This window comes from Oncorhynchus mykiss, chromosome 4, assembly GCF_013265735.2.
Source record: "Oncorhynchus mykiss isolate Arlee chromosome 4, USDA_OmykA_1.1, whole genome shotgun sequence".
Taxonomy (NCBI): domain Eukaryota; kingdom Metazoa; phylum Chordata; class Actinopteri; order Salmoniformes; family Salmonidae; genus Oncorhynchus; species Oncorhynchus mykiss.
The window spans coordinates 20,207,013-20,224,653 of NC_048568.1; the positions used below are offsets into that span (position 1 = coordinate 20,207,013).

Sequence of the window (17,641 nt, forward strand, 5' to 3'; positions counted from 1 at the left end):
GAGAGTAACATGGGAGGGGATGTTGGTTTGGTGGTGTTGCAGCTATCAGGGACAGACAGTGGGAGAGATGGGTGAAGACCGAATAACACCGCGGTCTACTGTGTTATACAGTGTTATAGTTCATTACGACTGTGATTCCGAGAACACTGGATGTACACTATATCTTTTGTCATTGTACAACAAGACTAATGACAACTGGTGGAGCTAAGTGGCTCTTTTGAGTACTTGTGCTGACAGCATCACATTTGAGGGTTTGGGGGAGGAAGGTCAAATGCATGTAAGAAAAACAAAGAGACGGACTGAGAAAATCATTTGTTTTTGTGTAGGAAGCCTTGGGATCGGCCAAGCAGCAGCCCCTGGTTTATAAACATCCAGTCACTCTGACGTCTACGAGTACAGCCCAGTAAAGCATGAAATTACCACTGAGTGTTACACTCAGAGAACACACACACACACACACACCGACACCAAAACACACACGCACATCCCCCTGTATTGTTATAGTGAAGCCCACCCACAATAAGGATAACAGAACATCTATAAATAGGCTGAGTGAGTGACAGAGGGCCACTCAATTTGACCTTTCTGTGGTGACACCTCTCCTTGAGGAACACACCGATCTATCAAGACTAGAAGAAAGCAGCAGCACTAAGGAGGACAGGACAGACAGCTCCTTATCAGCATGAGAAACACTCCCACTCAGGCACAATCAAATAGGAACACAACGGCTCTGCAGTGGAATAGCAGTACAAGGTAAAATAGGGTCCGTAATAGAGGAATGAACAAAAGTGATCCAAAGTGCAGTGTTTTTCCCACAACCCCCTTTGAGGCGGTGTGGTGTGCGTGTGAGTTTTTAAGTAATTACAGTGGTACGATACCGAAGCCAGGCGGGCATGTTTACAGTTCACTGTTCACTTACTGGCATGTATTAACAAGAGGAGGAGAGGAGAACGGGAAGGGGAAAGAAACAGAGAAGAGAGGAGAAAGGGAGAGGAGCACATTCAAACACTAAACCAGAGTCAACTTTTGACTTATCAGCAGATGAATGTCAACTTTAGCAACACAGGCTTTAAGCACATACAGACAAATGTAGAAGAAGATGGATTACAGAGACTAAAATGAACAGAAACCAGAATAAAGTTTTTTTTCTGTTCTCTCTTCCTTTAGGAGAACAACATCGTCATTCATCTTAAACGCATCCAGACTGCTCTCAGATTGTTCTTTTCATGCTGAACTTTGACCTCCAGCCAAATATAACTCCTGGGTTGTGTAACCTCTGGTGTCACTTTAAAACCAGGGCAGAAAGTCTCACACAGCAGGCTCGTAGGGGAGGGAGGATAGTTGATAACATCCCCCATTCATCCAGTCATTTTACTGTCATGTGATTTTAGAGGAGAAATGTAACAAGTGGCCCATTAGAACTGGAATGGAAAGATTTGTTTCAAAGGAGAAAGGAACAGAGAGAAAGGGGGCTGAAATGTAGAAGTTAGGAATGTTATTATAAAGAGAAAGTGTATCTCAGGTCTTCCCACCCATAACCTGGCAGAGACACTGCATCTATTTCTAACACAATGCAGTGGTTGGGTAAAAGTCACATCTCTACATAAAGCCTGACCAATCATAATGTGCTGTAATAAAGTGTGCCGATAGCGTCATCTGGCCAGAATTAGAGTTCATTAAACACCTAAACAGAGAACCCAGTTATAGAGTGTACTAGGGGTGACACAAGTCGGATAAACAATTTCACAATTTCAGCTGTTTTTAATCTTTGCTATGCTGTAATAGAGGCTTTACCTTTTTTTGTAAGAACAGCATCTGGTATTATTTATCATTTATTTTGTGTTGTTTACACTGTTCCAAATAGTCCAAAATAATATTTGTAAAAAAAATAATAACCCTTCCTTTTCTTTATCTCCTTATTGTTATTATTACTAACATTGTTATGATTGTCATTATCATAATAATGAATAATGTCACTATCATTAGTAGGGTGAGTATAGCAGCCTAAGAGCACATCCTGTTTAGTCTTAATACCATAACTTACTTAGGCCTATATTTCAATTCTTAAATAGGCTACAGGATTGTATCAAACATTAATTTGTTCATATCATTACACAGCATACGAGTCATTCATGATTTGAAATTAAATCAAGCATTTTAGTTTTAAAATAAAATCACAAAGTGACCCTTGAATAATTAGCGTAAACAATAATGCATTGTTCCATTTCGGAAATTGTGATAATTATGTAATTATGTTTCAGCTTCAGCAACACGGACAGCGTGGTAAACACTGTTGATGCTCTGTGGTGGTCGCTGCAGCAGGGAGGAGAGGGAGACAATGGGTGCTAGTCAAACAGTCACTCCCTGTCATTTTTTGGAACACAGCTCAGTAAGTCTGAGACTGGCTCGGAACAATCAAATCAATTGCGGTCGGACTCCCTCTAGTCATTTGTGTCTTAATTATTTCATTAAACAGTGCGCTTAAAGCATCAGTCAAGCTCAGTGCATATAAACGTCCCTTTTTCAGGACCATGTCTTTCAAAGATAATTCGTAAAAATACAGATCTTCATTGTAAAGGGTTTAAACACTGTTTTCCATGCTTGTTCAATGAACCATAAACAATGAATGAACATGCACCTGTGGAACGGTCGTTAAGACACTAACAGCTTACAGATGGTAGGCAATTAAGGTCACAGTTCTGAAAACTTAGGACACCAAAGAGGCCTTTCTACTGACTTTGAAAAACACCAAAAGAAAGATGCCCAGGGTCCCTGCTCATCTGCGTGAACGTGCCTTAGGCATGCTGCAAGGAGGCATGAGGACTGCAGATGTGGCCAGGGCAAGAAATTGCAATGTCCGTACTGTGAGACGCCTAAGACAGCGCTACAGGGAGACAGGACAGACAGCTGATCGTCCTCGCAGTGGCAGACCACGTGTAACAACACCTGCACAGGATCGGTACATCCGAACAGCACACCTGCGGGACAGGTACAGGATGGCAACAACAACTGCCCAACTGCCCACACAATCTCTACATTAGTGCTCAGACTGTCCGCAATAGGCTGAGAGAGGCATGTCCTCACCAGACATCACCGGTAACAACGTTGCCTATGGGCACAAACCCACCATCGCTGGACCAGACAGGACTGGCAACAAGTGCTCTTCACTGACGAGTCGCGGTTTTGTCTCACCAGGGGTGATGGTTAGAATCGCGTTTATCATAGAAGGAATTAGCGTTACACCAAGGCCTGTACTCTGGAGCAGGATCGATTTGAAGGTGGAGGGTCCGTCATGGTCTGGGGCGATGTGTCACAGCATCATCGGACTGAGCTTGTTGTCATTGCAGGCAATCTCAACGCTGTGCATTACAGGGAAGACATCCTCCTCCCTATTGTGGTACCCTTCTTGCAGGCTCATCCTGACATGATTCTCCAGCATGACAATGCCACCAGCAATACTGCTCATTCTGTGCATGATTTCCTGCAAGACATGAATGTCAGTGTTCTGCCATGGCCAGCGAAGAGCCCAGATCTCAATTCCATTGAGCACGTCTGGGACCTGTTGGATCGGAGGTTGAGGGCTAGGGCCATTCCCCCTAGAAATGTCCAGGAACTTGCAGATGCCTTGGTGGAACAGTGGGGTAACATCTCACAGCAAGAACTGTCAAATCTGGTGCAGTCCACGAGGAGGAGATGCACTACAGTACTTAATGCAGCTGGTGGCCACACCAGATACTGACTGTTACTTTTAATTTTGACCCCCACTTTGTTCAGGGACACATTATTCAATTTCTGTTAGTCACATGTCTGTGGAACTTGTTCAGTTTCTTTTTATCTGAGTTATTTGATTTGTCTGAGACAAGGTAATAATCTGTCCTTCTGTCCCTGAGCAAGGCAGTTGACCCAATGTTCCCCGGGCGCCGAACACTTGGATGTGTTTGTAATAACAAGTGCACAATACACCCAGCACAAAAGCCGAAATAACAAAGCACATGTACTGACAGACCAACAGACATGGGAACAATAACCGACCAGCCAATGGTGAACAGACGGCACATACTGTATATACAGTTACTAATCGGGAATTTGGAATCAGGTGTGCGTAATGAGACAGTTCGGTGATGCCTAGAGGCCGGTGATGTAGACCTCTGGAACTGTTGCACAGAATGAGCAATACGGAATACGTGACACAACCTAGTGTACTGTATATTCAAAAAGAGACCGAAATCAAAAGTATTCTTCATACACTGACTGAATTGGAATTATGTTGAATGCACCTCTTGGCATCATAGGAATAGTTTGATCAAGAGAGGAACAAACAGAAATGGTGACATCCTCATAAACATGTTGTTAAATCAGACAGTTCTACCCTGCCAGTGAACCTGACCTGCGCTCCAACCTGAATCTACACAGTTATTAACCCAAATCCCTGCCATGACATGACCTCACATACCGTCATAAGTTTCCACAGCAATTACTTCAGTAATGATAGCATTTACTGTTAGGAATATAGTGTTTGTGCTCATTCACCCACAGTACAGTATCCCAAACAACACACCAATAAACACCAGCCTGAAAACACCATATATTGTTCAGGAGACAGTCACTTTAACCCAGTTATGTAAGGACAGTGTCAAAACAACTCATTATAAACATACACATGTAGGGGAGGGGAGAGAGGGAGGAAGGAAGGAGAGAAAGGGAGAACAATTAGGAAGAGGAGGGAGAGAGAGGTCATGGTCAACAACACCATCAACCAGTCACATGTCAGGCTGTAGAGTGTAAACATGCTCTTGTATACACATTTAAAAAATGCAAAACACAACCATAATCAAATCAAATCAAATCATCAAATCACATATTATTTGTCAAATGCGCCGAATACAACAACCTTACCATGAAATGGTTACTTACAAGCCCTTAACCAACAATGCAGTTTTAAGAAAATATAGAGTTTAGGAAATATTTACTAAATAAACTAAACAGTAATAAAAATCTAAATAAAAAGTAACACAATAAAATAACAATAATTGTATTTATCTAGGCAAGTCAGTTAAGAACAAATTCTTATTTACAATGACGGCCTACCCTGGCCAAACCTGGACGACGCTGGGCCAATTGTATGCCGCCCTTTGGGACTGCCAATTACGGCAAATGTGATGCAGCCTGGATTCGAACCAGAGACTGCAGTGACGCCTCTTGCACTGAGATGCAGTCCCTGAGATGCAGACCATGGCACCACTCGGGAGTAAGGGGGTACCGGTATACAGTAGCAGTAGTGTAAAAACAAAGGGGGGGTGGAGTGTCAATGGTCAATGCAAATAGTCCATGTGGCCATTTTATTAATTATTCAGCAGTCTTATGGATTGGGGGTAGAAGCCGTCAGCAAGCTTAATGATGATGTTGGAGTCATGCTTGGCCATGCAGTCGTAGGTGAACAGGGAGTACAGGAGGGGACTAAGCATGCACCCCTGAGGAGCCCCTGTGATGAGGATCAGCGTGGCAGATGTGTTGTTGCCTACCCTTACCACCTGGGGGCGGCCCGTCAGGAACTCCTGGATGACAGTTGCAGAGGGAGGTGTTTAGTCTCAGGGTCCTTAGCTTAGTGATGAGCTTTGTGGGCACGGCGGTGTTGAATGCTGAGCTGTAGTCAATGAACAGCATTTTCACATAGGTGTTCCTTTAGTCCAGGTGGGAAAGGGCAGTGTGGAGTGTGATTGAGATTGCATCATCTGTGGATCTGTTGGGGCGGTATACAAATTGGAGTGGGTCTAGGGTTTCCGGGATGATGGTTTTGATGTGAGTCATGACCTGCCTTCATAGCTACCGACGTGAGGGTGAGGGTAGTAGTCATTTAGGCAGGTTACCTTTGCTTTCTTGGGCACAGGGACTATGGTGATCTGCTTGAAACATGTAGGTATTACAGACTCGGTCAGGGAGAGGTTGAAAATGTCAGTGAAGACACTTGCGCATGCGCTGAGTACACGTCCTGGAAATCCGTCGGGCCCTGTGGGCTTGTGAAAGTTGACCTGTTAAAAGGTCTTGCTCATATCGGCTACGGAGAGCGTGATCACGCAGTCGTCTGGAACAGCTGGTGCGCTCATGCATGCTTCAATGTTGCTTGTCTAGAAGTGAGCATAAAACGCATTTAGCCGATCAGGTAGGCTCGCGTCACTGGGCAGCTTACAGTCGTGTCCAAAAGTTTTGAGAGTGAAACAAATATTAAGTCTGCTGCCTCAGTTGGTATGATGGCAATTTGCATATACTCCAGAATGTTATGAAGAGTGATCAGATGAATTGCAATTAATTGCAAAGTCCCTCTTTGTCATGCAAATGAACGGAATCCCCCAAAAACATTTCCACTGCATTTCAGCCCTGCCACAAAAGGACCAGCTGACATCATGTCAGTGATTCTCTCGTTAACACAGGTGTGAGTGTTGACGAGGACAAGGCTGGAGATCACTCGGTCATAGTGATTGAGTTCGAATAACAGACTGGAAGCTTTAAAAGGAAGGTGGTGCTTGGAATCATTGTTCTTCCTCTTTATTTTTTTTATTTTACCTTTATTTAAACAGGCAAGTCAGTTAAGAACAAATTCTTATTTTCAATGACGGCCTAGGAACAGTGGGTTAACTGCCTGTTCAGGGGCAGAACGACAGATTTGTACCTTGTCAGCTCGGGGATTTGAACTTGCAATCTTCCGGTTACTAGCCCAATGCTCTAACCACTAAGCTACCCTGCCGCCCTGTCAATCATGGTCAATCATGGTTGTCAATCATGGTTACCTGCAAGGAAACACGTGCCATCATCATTGCTTTGCACAAAAAGAGCTTCACAGGCAAGGATATTGCTGCCAGTAAGATCGCACAGGACGCCCAAGAAAGTCCAGCAAGCGCCAAGACCGTCTCCTAAAGTTGATTCATATGCGAGATTGGGGCACCACCAGTATAGAGCTTGCTCAGGAATGGCTGCAGGCATGTATGAGTGGATCTGCACACACAGTGAGGTGAAGACTTTTGGAGGATGGCCTGGTGTCAAGAAGGGCAGCAAAGAAGCCACCTCTCTCCAGGAAAAACACCAGGGACAGACTGATATTCTGCAAAGGGTACAGGGATTGAACTGCTGAGGACTGGGGTAAAGTCATTTTCTCTGATGAATCCCCTTTCTGATTGTTTGGGGCATCCGGAAAAAAGCTTGTCTGGAGAAGACAAAGTGAGCGCTACCTTCAGTCCTGTGTCATGCCAACAGTAAAGCATCCTGAGACCATTCATGTGTGGGGTTGCTTCTCAGCCAAGAGAGTGGCCTCACTCATAATTTTGCCTAAGAACACAGCCATGAATAAAGAATGGTACCAACACATCCTCCGAGAGCAACTTCTCCCAACCATCCAGGAACCGTTTGGTGACGAACAATGCCTTTTCCAGCATGATGGAGCACCTTGTCATAAGGCAAAAGTGATAACTAAGTGGCTCGGGGAACAAAACATTGATATTTTGGGTCCATGGCCAGGAAACTCCCCAGACCTTAATCCCAGAACTTGTGGTCAATCCTCAAGGGGCGGGTGGACAAACAAAAACCCAGAAATTCTGACAAACTCCAAGCATTGATTATGCAAGAATGGGCTGCCATCAGTCAGGATGTGGCCCAGAAGTTAATTGACAGCATTCCAGGGCGGATTGCAGAGATCTTGAAAAAGAAGGGTCAACATTGCAAATATTAACTCTTTGCATCAACTTCATGTAATTGTTAATAAAAGCCTTTGACACTGAAACACTTGTAATTATACTTCAGTATTCCATAGTAACATCTGACAAAAATATCTAAAGACACTGAAGCAGCAAACTTTGTGAAAATTAATATTTCTGTCAAAACTTTTGGCCACGACTGTACATCACTCCATATTCATTTGTTTTTGTGGCAGCAGGAATATGGAAGCCTGGCAAAATGTATAATAACAAATGTATGTCTGTCTATCTGTCCCTCCATCAGTCTCTCTGTTCATCTGTCCATCTGACCAATCACCAAGTCTGAACATTAGCTATTCATTACACCTAGTGCCAGCCAAGCGTTAACCCTCACTCAAATCATAACCTCATCTCTTCAGTCTCTCACTGCCTCATCTTCTATCAGAGGATAGTCTAAATTCCAGAATCTTCTAGAATGAAGATGGTGGAGAGGATGGCGGCCAGACCAGAGCAGCCAAGCAGTAGACAGTGATTAATTAAACATTAAACATGTGGATGTGATGGGAGGATTAATGATTACTCAGACTGATCCTCCTTTCCTATTTTTGGGTCAATGCACTGTAATCCAATAACTGCAGTCTGTTGTTTTTTTCACCCAGATTTGGTACATGGAATCTTAACATTTCATCCCCATTTTCACAGAATTAATTTGTTCACCCAGAGACCCAAGTCTGTGAGCTGTGTGTAGATAATGTAGATTTGTGCGAGGCTGTGTGTAGTGTAGTTAGATCTCTGTTAGTGTGTGTGTGTGTGTGTGTGTGTGTGTGTGTGTGTGTGTGTGTGTGTGTGTGTGTGTGTGTGTGTGTGTGTGAGTGAGTTCAGGCTCCCCAGTGAGATTCAGTCTGTCCAAGGTGTGATGCATTGGAGCAGCACATCAGGGGGGTTTTATGAATGGATTGTGAGTGTGGTGCGATGACGTACGCTCCACTTCCAGACACGTGTTTGTGTTTGCGTCTTATGCAAGTAAATGATGAACAGTTGAGAAAAAGGAGAACAAAGCTGCAGCATCTTACAGTGCAATCCAACACACTTCATCCTAAAACCATCATTTTCCCGACACATATCGAATCAAAGTAATAGTAAAAAGGCTGATGTGTTAGATCAGGGATTGGCAACTTTGATGGGGGTGGGAGCTACAAAAAAACCACAAAAAACAGAACTCATCCCGAGGGGCCGCAATGGCTCGTGGAAAATATTTTATCGGCCGACCTTGTGACAGCGAAGAGAAAAAAAATAGTTTCAAAGTTCATTTCCTGCAATTCTAGACATTTTGCCATGTTAGAGAAGATTTAGCAATTTTATAACTAATTTCATACAATTCTACGAATTTTGCCATGTTGGCAGTTTTTATTATGATAACTGAGGATCAATTACCACGGTCAGATAGCTGGTCACTAGACTAACTTACCAATCAAAAAAACCAAACACTGACGTGCTAACCGAGTGACTGCTGATGCACAACCAGATTTCAAAATGTCACCTCTTTGTATTCTATTATTCTAACTCTCAACAGTAAGGAGACCCCGACTGAGTTCCCTGTGTTAGAAGTCAAATTAAAACCGACTTCATACAGTGCATTCAGACAATACTATATATGCATAATATGTCAAAGCTTTGTTGTGCACACACTCCCCTCCATATGCTAGCGTACCTGTAGACTTCCATTCATTGTGTTAACATTGGCTTGTGGAAATACCTCTAACTTCCTTCATACTTTACTTTAAAAAAAATTATGTTTAACCTTGATTTAATTACACAAGTCAGTTAAGAGCAAATGCTTATTTACAATGACAGCCTACCCTGGCCAAACCCAGACGATGCTGGGCCAATTGTGCGCCGCCCTATGGGACTCCCGATCACGGCCGGTTGTGATAGAACCCGGGATAGAACCTGGGTCTGTAGCGACACCTCTAGCACTGCAATGCAGTGACATAGACTGCTGCGCCACTCGGGAGACATAAAAAGTAGACATATAAAAATTGCCCAAATATCGCAGTATGCCTTTAAAGTATTTGGGCTAATTTACTTATAGTGTATCAATGTAGACAAAAGTGAAGTATTTGGTCCCATATTCTGTATGCATTCTATATGTACTCATCACAACCAAAACAAACTGCAAATACATCAAACCAGTTTGTAGAGTCACAAGCTTGATGTTGTCATTAAGTGCTATGAATATGGGATCAATACTACTTTACATTGACATGGTGTCTTATCTTCTAGTCGTCTGGTGATGGGACAAAACAATAGTACTGTACAACACTGTCTTAGACACAACCTGAGAGTAGTTCTACAGCAATCTTAGACTTAAAGCACAAAAGTCTGCATACAGATGAGTACATACAGAATGCATACAGCTGAGTACATACAGAATGCATACAGCTGAGTACATACAGAATGCATACAGCTGAGTACATACAGAATGCATACAGCTGATTACATACAGGATGCATACAGCTGAGTACATACAGGATGCATACAGATGAATACATACAGAATGCATACAGCTGAGTACATACAGAATGCATACAGCTGAGTACATACAGAATGCATACAGATGAGTAGATACAGAATGCATACAGATGAATACATACAGAATGCATACAGCTGAGTACATACAAAATGCATACAGATGAATACATACAGAATGCATAAAGATGAGTACATACAGAATGCATACAGCTCAATATAGTTTTTTAAGAAGCCTAGACAAACCCATAGAACACAAACTCAAATTCTAAACCGGTCTTCTGAAGTGTGTGTGAAGTATGTTCTGTGCTGCCTTCTAAGAGTGTGCATGTGTATCTTGTCCTACCTTGACCTCCTGACTGGTGAACACCTCAACGTCCACCACACAGGCGATGAGGACAGAGATATCACAGTCTAGGCTTCGTGAAGGCATTCTCACTCCTCTCTGCACCGTTCAGACAGATAAAAAAAACAGCTGGAATCTACTGCTCGCTTTACAAAGGACAGCTGGTCCGGAGCACCTGTGTGTGTGTTTTCGCCGGTGTGTTTGTGTGAGAGTGTGTTGTGCTCTGAAGAGCCCACTGTGTAGTAGTCTCTAGCAGTGAGGCAGGCTGGGTGTTACTCTGGGCTGGCTGGGGAAGCAGAGATGCCGAGGGAGAAGTCAGCCCACTAGCCTCCCCTCCCCTCGCTCCCTCTTCCAGTTATGACATCACTCCCCCCCAAACACACACTCTCGCTCACATACACAAAATGTCAAAAAAGGCAGATATTCTTTTCACGCTGAGTACGGCTTGTCTCTCTCATCCTGAACTAGTGGGGCAATGCAGTGACGCAAATAGAAAATGATGAGGTGCCAAAACTGTTTGTCTAACTGAACAACACAGACAGACAGCGTTTTGTCCGAGGCGTGAATCACACCGCTGCAGACTCTGATTTGGGGAGCTTGTTAGAGACGCAGTCACACAGTTAACACAACAGACGTATTACTGCTATGGAACTGAGCTATCAGGCGTCTGATGAAACCCTGCACGTTGTCACTGATTTACATTCCACACCATGCTCCCTAAAATCAAGAGACACACAGGACTCTGGGAAAGGATTCAAATAACATTCTGCAGTATGATCGTTGGATCATATCAGTGGTACCCCGTGGTGTAAAGTTGCGTGTAAACATACTTTGAAGTACTACTTAAGTAGTTTTGGGGGGTGTCTGTAGTTGACTTTACCATTCCTATTTGACAACTTTTACTTTTACTCCACTACATTCCTAACGAAAATATAGTGCTTTCAGAAAGTATTCATACTCCTTCATTTATTCCAGAATTTGTTGTTACAGCCTGAATTCAAAATGGATGTGATATTATTTTTTATCACCCATCTACACACAATACCCCATAATGACAAAGTGAAAACATGTTTTTAGAAATGTTTGCAAATGCATTGAAAATGAAATACAGAAATACCTAATTTACATAAGTATTCACACCCCTGAGTCCATAATTTGTAGATGCACCTTTGGCAGGATTACAGCTGTGAGTCTTTCTGGGTAAGTCTCTAAGAGCTTTCCACACCTGGATTGTGCAACATTTGGCCATTATTCTTTAAAAATGATTCAAGTTCCGTCAAATTGGTTGTTTATCATTGCTAGACAATCATTTTCAGGCCTTGACATACATTTTGAAGTACATTTTGACATTGCCATAACAAACGGTTGAATAGTTATTGACTCAAGATGTTTCAGCTTTTCATTTTTAATTAATTTGTAAAATATGTAAAAAACATAATTCCACTTTGACGTTACGGGGTATTGTGTGTATGCCAGTGACACAAAATCGACATTTAATCAAGTCAAGGGATGTGAAAACTTTCTGAAGGCACTGTATGTACTTTTTACTCCCATACATTTTCCCTGACACTCAAAAGTACTCGTTACATTTCGAATGCTCAACCAAACTTACTACATTTGCACACACTGTATATAGATTTTTTTCTATTGTGTTATTGACTGTACGTTTGTTTATGTGTAACTCTGTGTTGTTGTTTTTGTCGCACTGCTTTGCTTTATCTTGGCCAGGTCGCAGTTGTAAATGAGAACTTGTTCTCAACTGGCCTACCTGGTTAAATAAAGGTGAAATATATATATATATTTTTAAATATGGTCCAATTCACTCACCTATCCATATAACGCGTTGTCATCCCTACTGCCTCTGATCTGGCGGACTTACTAAACACAAATACTGCGTTTGTGATGTCTGAGTGTTGGAGTTTGCCCCTAGCTGTCGGTAAAAAAATGTTTGGGGGGGTGCCTGGTTTGCTTAATATAAGGAATTGTATGTATAGTATTTACTTGTATTTAAGTATATTTAAAACCAGATACTTTTATACTTTTACTCAATTAGTATTTTACTGGGTGACTTTCACTTTTACTTACATTTTCTATTAAGGATGAAATTAGGAGGAATAATGCATGGCTCTAATGCTGACGTTATTTCACAGGGGTGCTTTTGTGTTCATACTGTATCACATCTCCTCCTCTTGGTCCTAGTATCTGAGCCACCCAGTGGTCAAACGCGGCTATTTGTCCATTGTTAACAACAGAGGCTTCATGGAATAGAGCCAACTCATTTATCTCCATGGAATACACATAGATATGACTAGTACTTATCTCTATGGGAATACATACAATGCACAGAACACCAGTCAAGCTGAGGCAAAGGGCAGTTTATTACATGGAGGTTACATGGAGATATTGTGTGACTGTATACTAACCAGGTACACTTTAGGGTAGAATGTGTTTGCCTCTCTCCTCTCCATCTCTCTTTCTTATTTCACTGCTCTATCTCTCACCCCCTTTCTCTCTCCTCTCTCCCTCTCTCACATTCATGTGTATTGACAGAACCATCCTGCAGCATTATATCGTCCTTTCTTAATGGAAAAGCAGCCTCCGACACCCCCCCGACCACACACGCACACACACGCACACACACGCACACACACGCACACACACGCACCCACACGCACCCACACGTTTGTTTTACTATTACTGTGGTGACCAAACAATTGATTCCCATTGAAAATCCTACTTTCCCTAACCCCTAAACCTAACCCTTAATTTAACCCTAAACGTAATACGAAAACCCTATCCTTAACTCCTAACCCTAATTGTAACCCTGAGCCTAAACCTAACCCCTAAGCCTAAAATAGCCTTTTTCCTTGTGGGGACCAGCAAAATGTCCCCACTTGTTTGAATTTAGCTAGTTTTACTATCCTTGTGGGGACTCCTGGTCCCTGGGTCATGTGTGGTACAGCTGTGGACGTGTTAGGTGTGTGTAGTGTTGAGTGAAGATAAAGTTAGATAAAGTTGTGTAAACAGAGACCACAGTAACCTTCCTGGCAGGCTGACAGACAGATAGGGGATGAGGAGAGGCATGTGGACCAAGGTGTACGTGCAGGCCAAGGGGTAGCAGGAGGGAGAAACGTGGCTCCAGTAGGGTTGGACTGATGTTTTTTTCATACTTTTACAGTGTTAGTTCCATCAGCTGCACAATATGAAACAAAACACAGGAAACATATAATTCTGACTGTACTGGGCCTTTAAAGAAACCTGTAAGATTCTGCTGACTAACCACGGGGTTGGTATGACTGACTAACCACGGGCTTGGTATGACTGACTAACCATGGGGTTGGTATGACTGACTAACCACGGGGTTGGTATGACTGACTAACCACTGGCTTGGTATGATTGAAGAATGAAGCAGGTGTTAAACATGGGCTTTGCTACACAGAAAACAGCAGTTGACTACTCCATTGTCGACACCTACATCAATATCTTTGAAATGAGCTTTCAAAACAACTAAATCAGTTTTCTTTGATCATATTTTGCACCAGAGTGAGGCTCTCTCCACGAGCCTACCTATTGTTCCTGCAGTGAGGAGGATTCACCATATTCATTGAACGTTTTTCTAACTTATGGGCAGATAATCACCAAAACTCCTACCAGTATGCAAATTAGGGAGCCAAAGGAACAGCCCTCGATGTAAGCTACTGACGAGTCACTCACTTTAACGCCACTGTCTGGAAAGTCCTGATGGACTTCATATCAAAAATACAAATGTGATCTTTAGTGCCGATGCAGTACCATGGACATACACAGAGTGTACAAAACATTAGGAACACCTTCCTAATATTGAGTTGCACCCCATTTTGCCCTCAGAACAGCCTCATATTTTCGGGGCATGGACTCTACAAGGTGTCGAAAGGGTTCCACAAGGATGCTGGTCCATGTTATCTCCATTGCTTCACACAGTTGTGTCAAGTTGACTGGATGTCCTTTGGGTGGTGGATCCTTTCTGATACACACGGGAATCCGTTAATTGTCAGAAAACAGGATTTTGACTATCATCACCAAATTATTTGGAACATGCTAATTCATGCTTTCTCCCTCCATTTAAAGAAATCCAACTGCTACCACAGCGCACACAACACACACACACCCAGGTACCGAGAGGCGGACAGACAGCAGACGGTCAAACCAGCAGTTTCCCTGTCATCGCTCACTTTGTGACTGACAGGCACCTGACAGGTCCTATCAATATATGGCTAGAAGATGCATATCGTTCATTCTAGCGGGAGAGGGCTCAGAAGATTTTTTTGGGACTAGCGAATTGAAAAGTAGCCTAGCTACTTTAAGTGGAAAAGAGCCTGAGCTAGTGGAAAACAATGGCTATGTGTCGTGTTGGTGGTTTGGAGTTACCTCGATCATGTGTGCTGCAGCAGATACTGACGTTCATTGTTATAGAATGGAGATAGTAGTTGAAAAGGTCAATGGTCCCTGGCTGTCACACAAAGGGTCGTGCCTTTTGAGAAGTGTAACGCGGTCAAAAAAGACTTTTGATTTCACCAAATTTGAAGATTCTGTCATAAAGAGCACATGTTCAAAGTTATCAAAAACACTTTTTTCCCCATCTCAAGATAAAATGACTATGTATGGGCTTATTAAGTGCCAAATAAAGTAGCAGGGTTGACCGTAACAGGGTTGACTGTAACAGGGTTGACGATTTCATCTTAATTCAGCCATGAATCCCCCTGTGACAGGCGGAATGGAAACTTGATGTGTGCAGCATGAAGTTGCAATTGAATGCAAGCTAACACACAACATTTTTTTTAACCATTTCTAGCCTGTGTATCTCTGGGTAACAGGATTACTGTGTTACGCTCAACCTGCTCCGTTTTCCACCACACCAACACCAGAAAATGACCAGCTCACCTGCTGTTATACTGTGATTGGACTTTTAGATGTTCAAAGTTTCTTTTGAAAAACATATTTTTAAAGGAGTAATTTCACCATATTAAAACAGCTGCAGGCCTCAGGGAGACTGACTCCATGTCTTTGGACTGATAACCTATTTGTATGTTCATATTTTCATTTTAAACCGAGCTAAATGAAGTCTTGAGCAGTATAAATCTAAGGACATTGGATGGAATAATTCTCTGTTTACTAAACCTTTCCTGGAAACAAGCATATAACGTGAAAATGAAGAGTTGTACACATGCAGGCGCACACACACACACACACACACACACACACACACACACACACACACACACACACACACACACACACACACACACACACACACACACACTCCTCTGCCGTCCCTCACCTCTTCAGACAGGATCAAACACAGGGAGGTCCAGTCCAGAGCTGTCAAATATTGACTCATTCAGGGGCTTACACAAGAGCCTTAATCCCTCGCCTCGCAGAGAAACCGACCAAATCCCAGCACTTAATCGATTTGCCCGCATTGCATTTATTTAAGGAAACTGCTTAATCCCAATATATCCCAACCTTGTCATTTGCTTTGATTTATTACATATTACATAAAGACCTATTATTTGTGGGCTCCTGAGTGTCGCAGTGGTCTAAGGCACTGCATCTCAGTGCTAGGGGTGTCACTGCAGACACCCTGGTTCAGTGGTCTAAGGCACTGCATCTCAGTGCTAGGGGTGTCACTGCAGACACCCTGGTTCAGTGGTCTAAGGCACTGCATCTCAGTGCTAGGGGTGTCACTGCAGACACCCTGGTTCAGTGGTCTAAGGCACTGCATCTCAGTGCTAGGGGTGTCACTGCAGACACCCTGGTCCAAATCCAGGCTGGATCATAAGTGGCCGGGATTGGGATTTCCTTGGGCGGCGCACAATTGGACCAGCGTCATCTGGGTTTGTAAATAAGAATTTGTTCTTAACTGACTTGCCTAGTTAAATAAAGAGTGCAGTGTTTTGTTAACTCTTCTTCCCCTGCTGTCTCTCTCTCTGTGCTGCTCAGGAGAGGAGAAGCTCCTCAGTTAAAATCCTGACAGGCTAGCTGTGCTGCTATTTATAGTTCTGATGTTAAGTCCAGACTGGGCAGGACTCTGCTGTGGCTCTATCAGGTTACTTTACTTCCTGGTTAACAACACAAACAGACAGACAGACAGCTATAATATACTATGATGCTTGGAGTCCATGAGTTATGAAATCTGCCATACTCAGCTGTGAGTGGTGTTACACATTATTCCATGCCTGACTGTTTAAACGGTATCTTTGTCTCGGTCTCCACTACCATGGTATTCCAGGCACTTCCTCCATCCACCTGACCTATTTCAGATGGAGATATATAATAATCCCTACCAGAAAACTGTTCAAACCCCATAGCAGAGGAATGGACCTAATCCCATAGAAATAGTCCCTAATCCAGGAGAAATTGGCCCTAATCCTGCACCGTCCGTCTGCTTTGCTCTGCTCTGCTGTCTATCTTCAATGACATTTCAGAGCGGATGCCCTGGTGCATTGAGACACTTCCCCCTCTGCTGGTGCTCTCCAGTAACCAAGGAAACGCTTTTGACTTCCCAGAGCGCACTAGGCTACAGCCCCCCTCTCAGACTCCGAGATTTGAACCCAATTGAAACACTGTGGTTTGAACTGAAAAGGGCAGTCCATAAATGCAGATGAAGGATATCAAGGATTTGGAAAATGTGTTCTCCAATTTTTTTCAAGTCTCAATGCCGTTGTCCTCATAAGGTGAGGTATTGAAAAGTGGGTGCCAAAAGATTTGACCCCTATCTTTTTGAGAGGAAAAATATTACTTGTTCAACAAAATCTCTGAGCAACTGAATTAGTATGAAATCATCGAATTTTCAAAAAATGTTTCATACAATATAGCTCAGTATTTGTATTACCATTTTGTTTTACTGTCTTTGAAAATGGAAAGGGGATATCTAGTCAGTTCCACAACTGAATACATCCAACCAAAATGGGTGTTCCGCATTTAACCCAACCCCTCTGAGTCAGAGGTGCGAGTGGCTTCCTTAATCATTGTCTACGTCACCGGCACCCAGTGTTTTTGAAGGTTTTTGAAGGTGAATTACCTTGCTCAAGGGCAGAACCTT

The 17,641-nt window shown here is 43.0% G+C and overlaps 1 protein-coding gene across 2 annotated transcripts in view; it reads right to left on the reverse strand.

Moving 5' to 3' along the window:
- The window catches only part of rcan2 (regulator of calcineurin 2), a 120,451-nt gene that overhangs the window by 40,577 nt on the left and 62,233 nt on the right, over window positions 1-17,641 (reverse strand). Inside the window, exon 1 of one of the 2 annotated variants that reach the window (XM_036975852.1) lies at window positions 10,561-11,072. The exons of the other annotated variant lie outside the window; for it this stretch is intronic. Coding sequence (XP_036831747.1) covers window positions 10,561-10,647 — 87 coding nt within the window. The 5' untranslated portion in view covers window positions 10,648-11,072. Of the gene's footprint in view, window positions 1-10,560; window positions 11,073-17,641 lie in introns of those variants that run through there. 2 annotated transcript variants of the gene reach the window in all.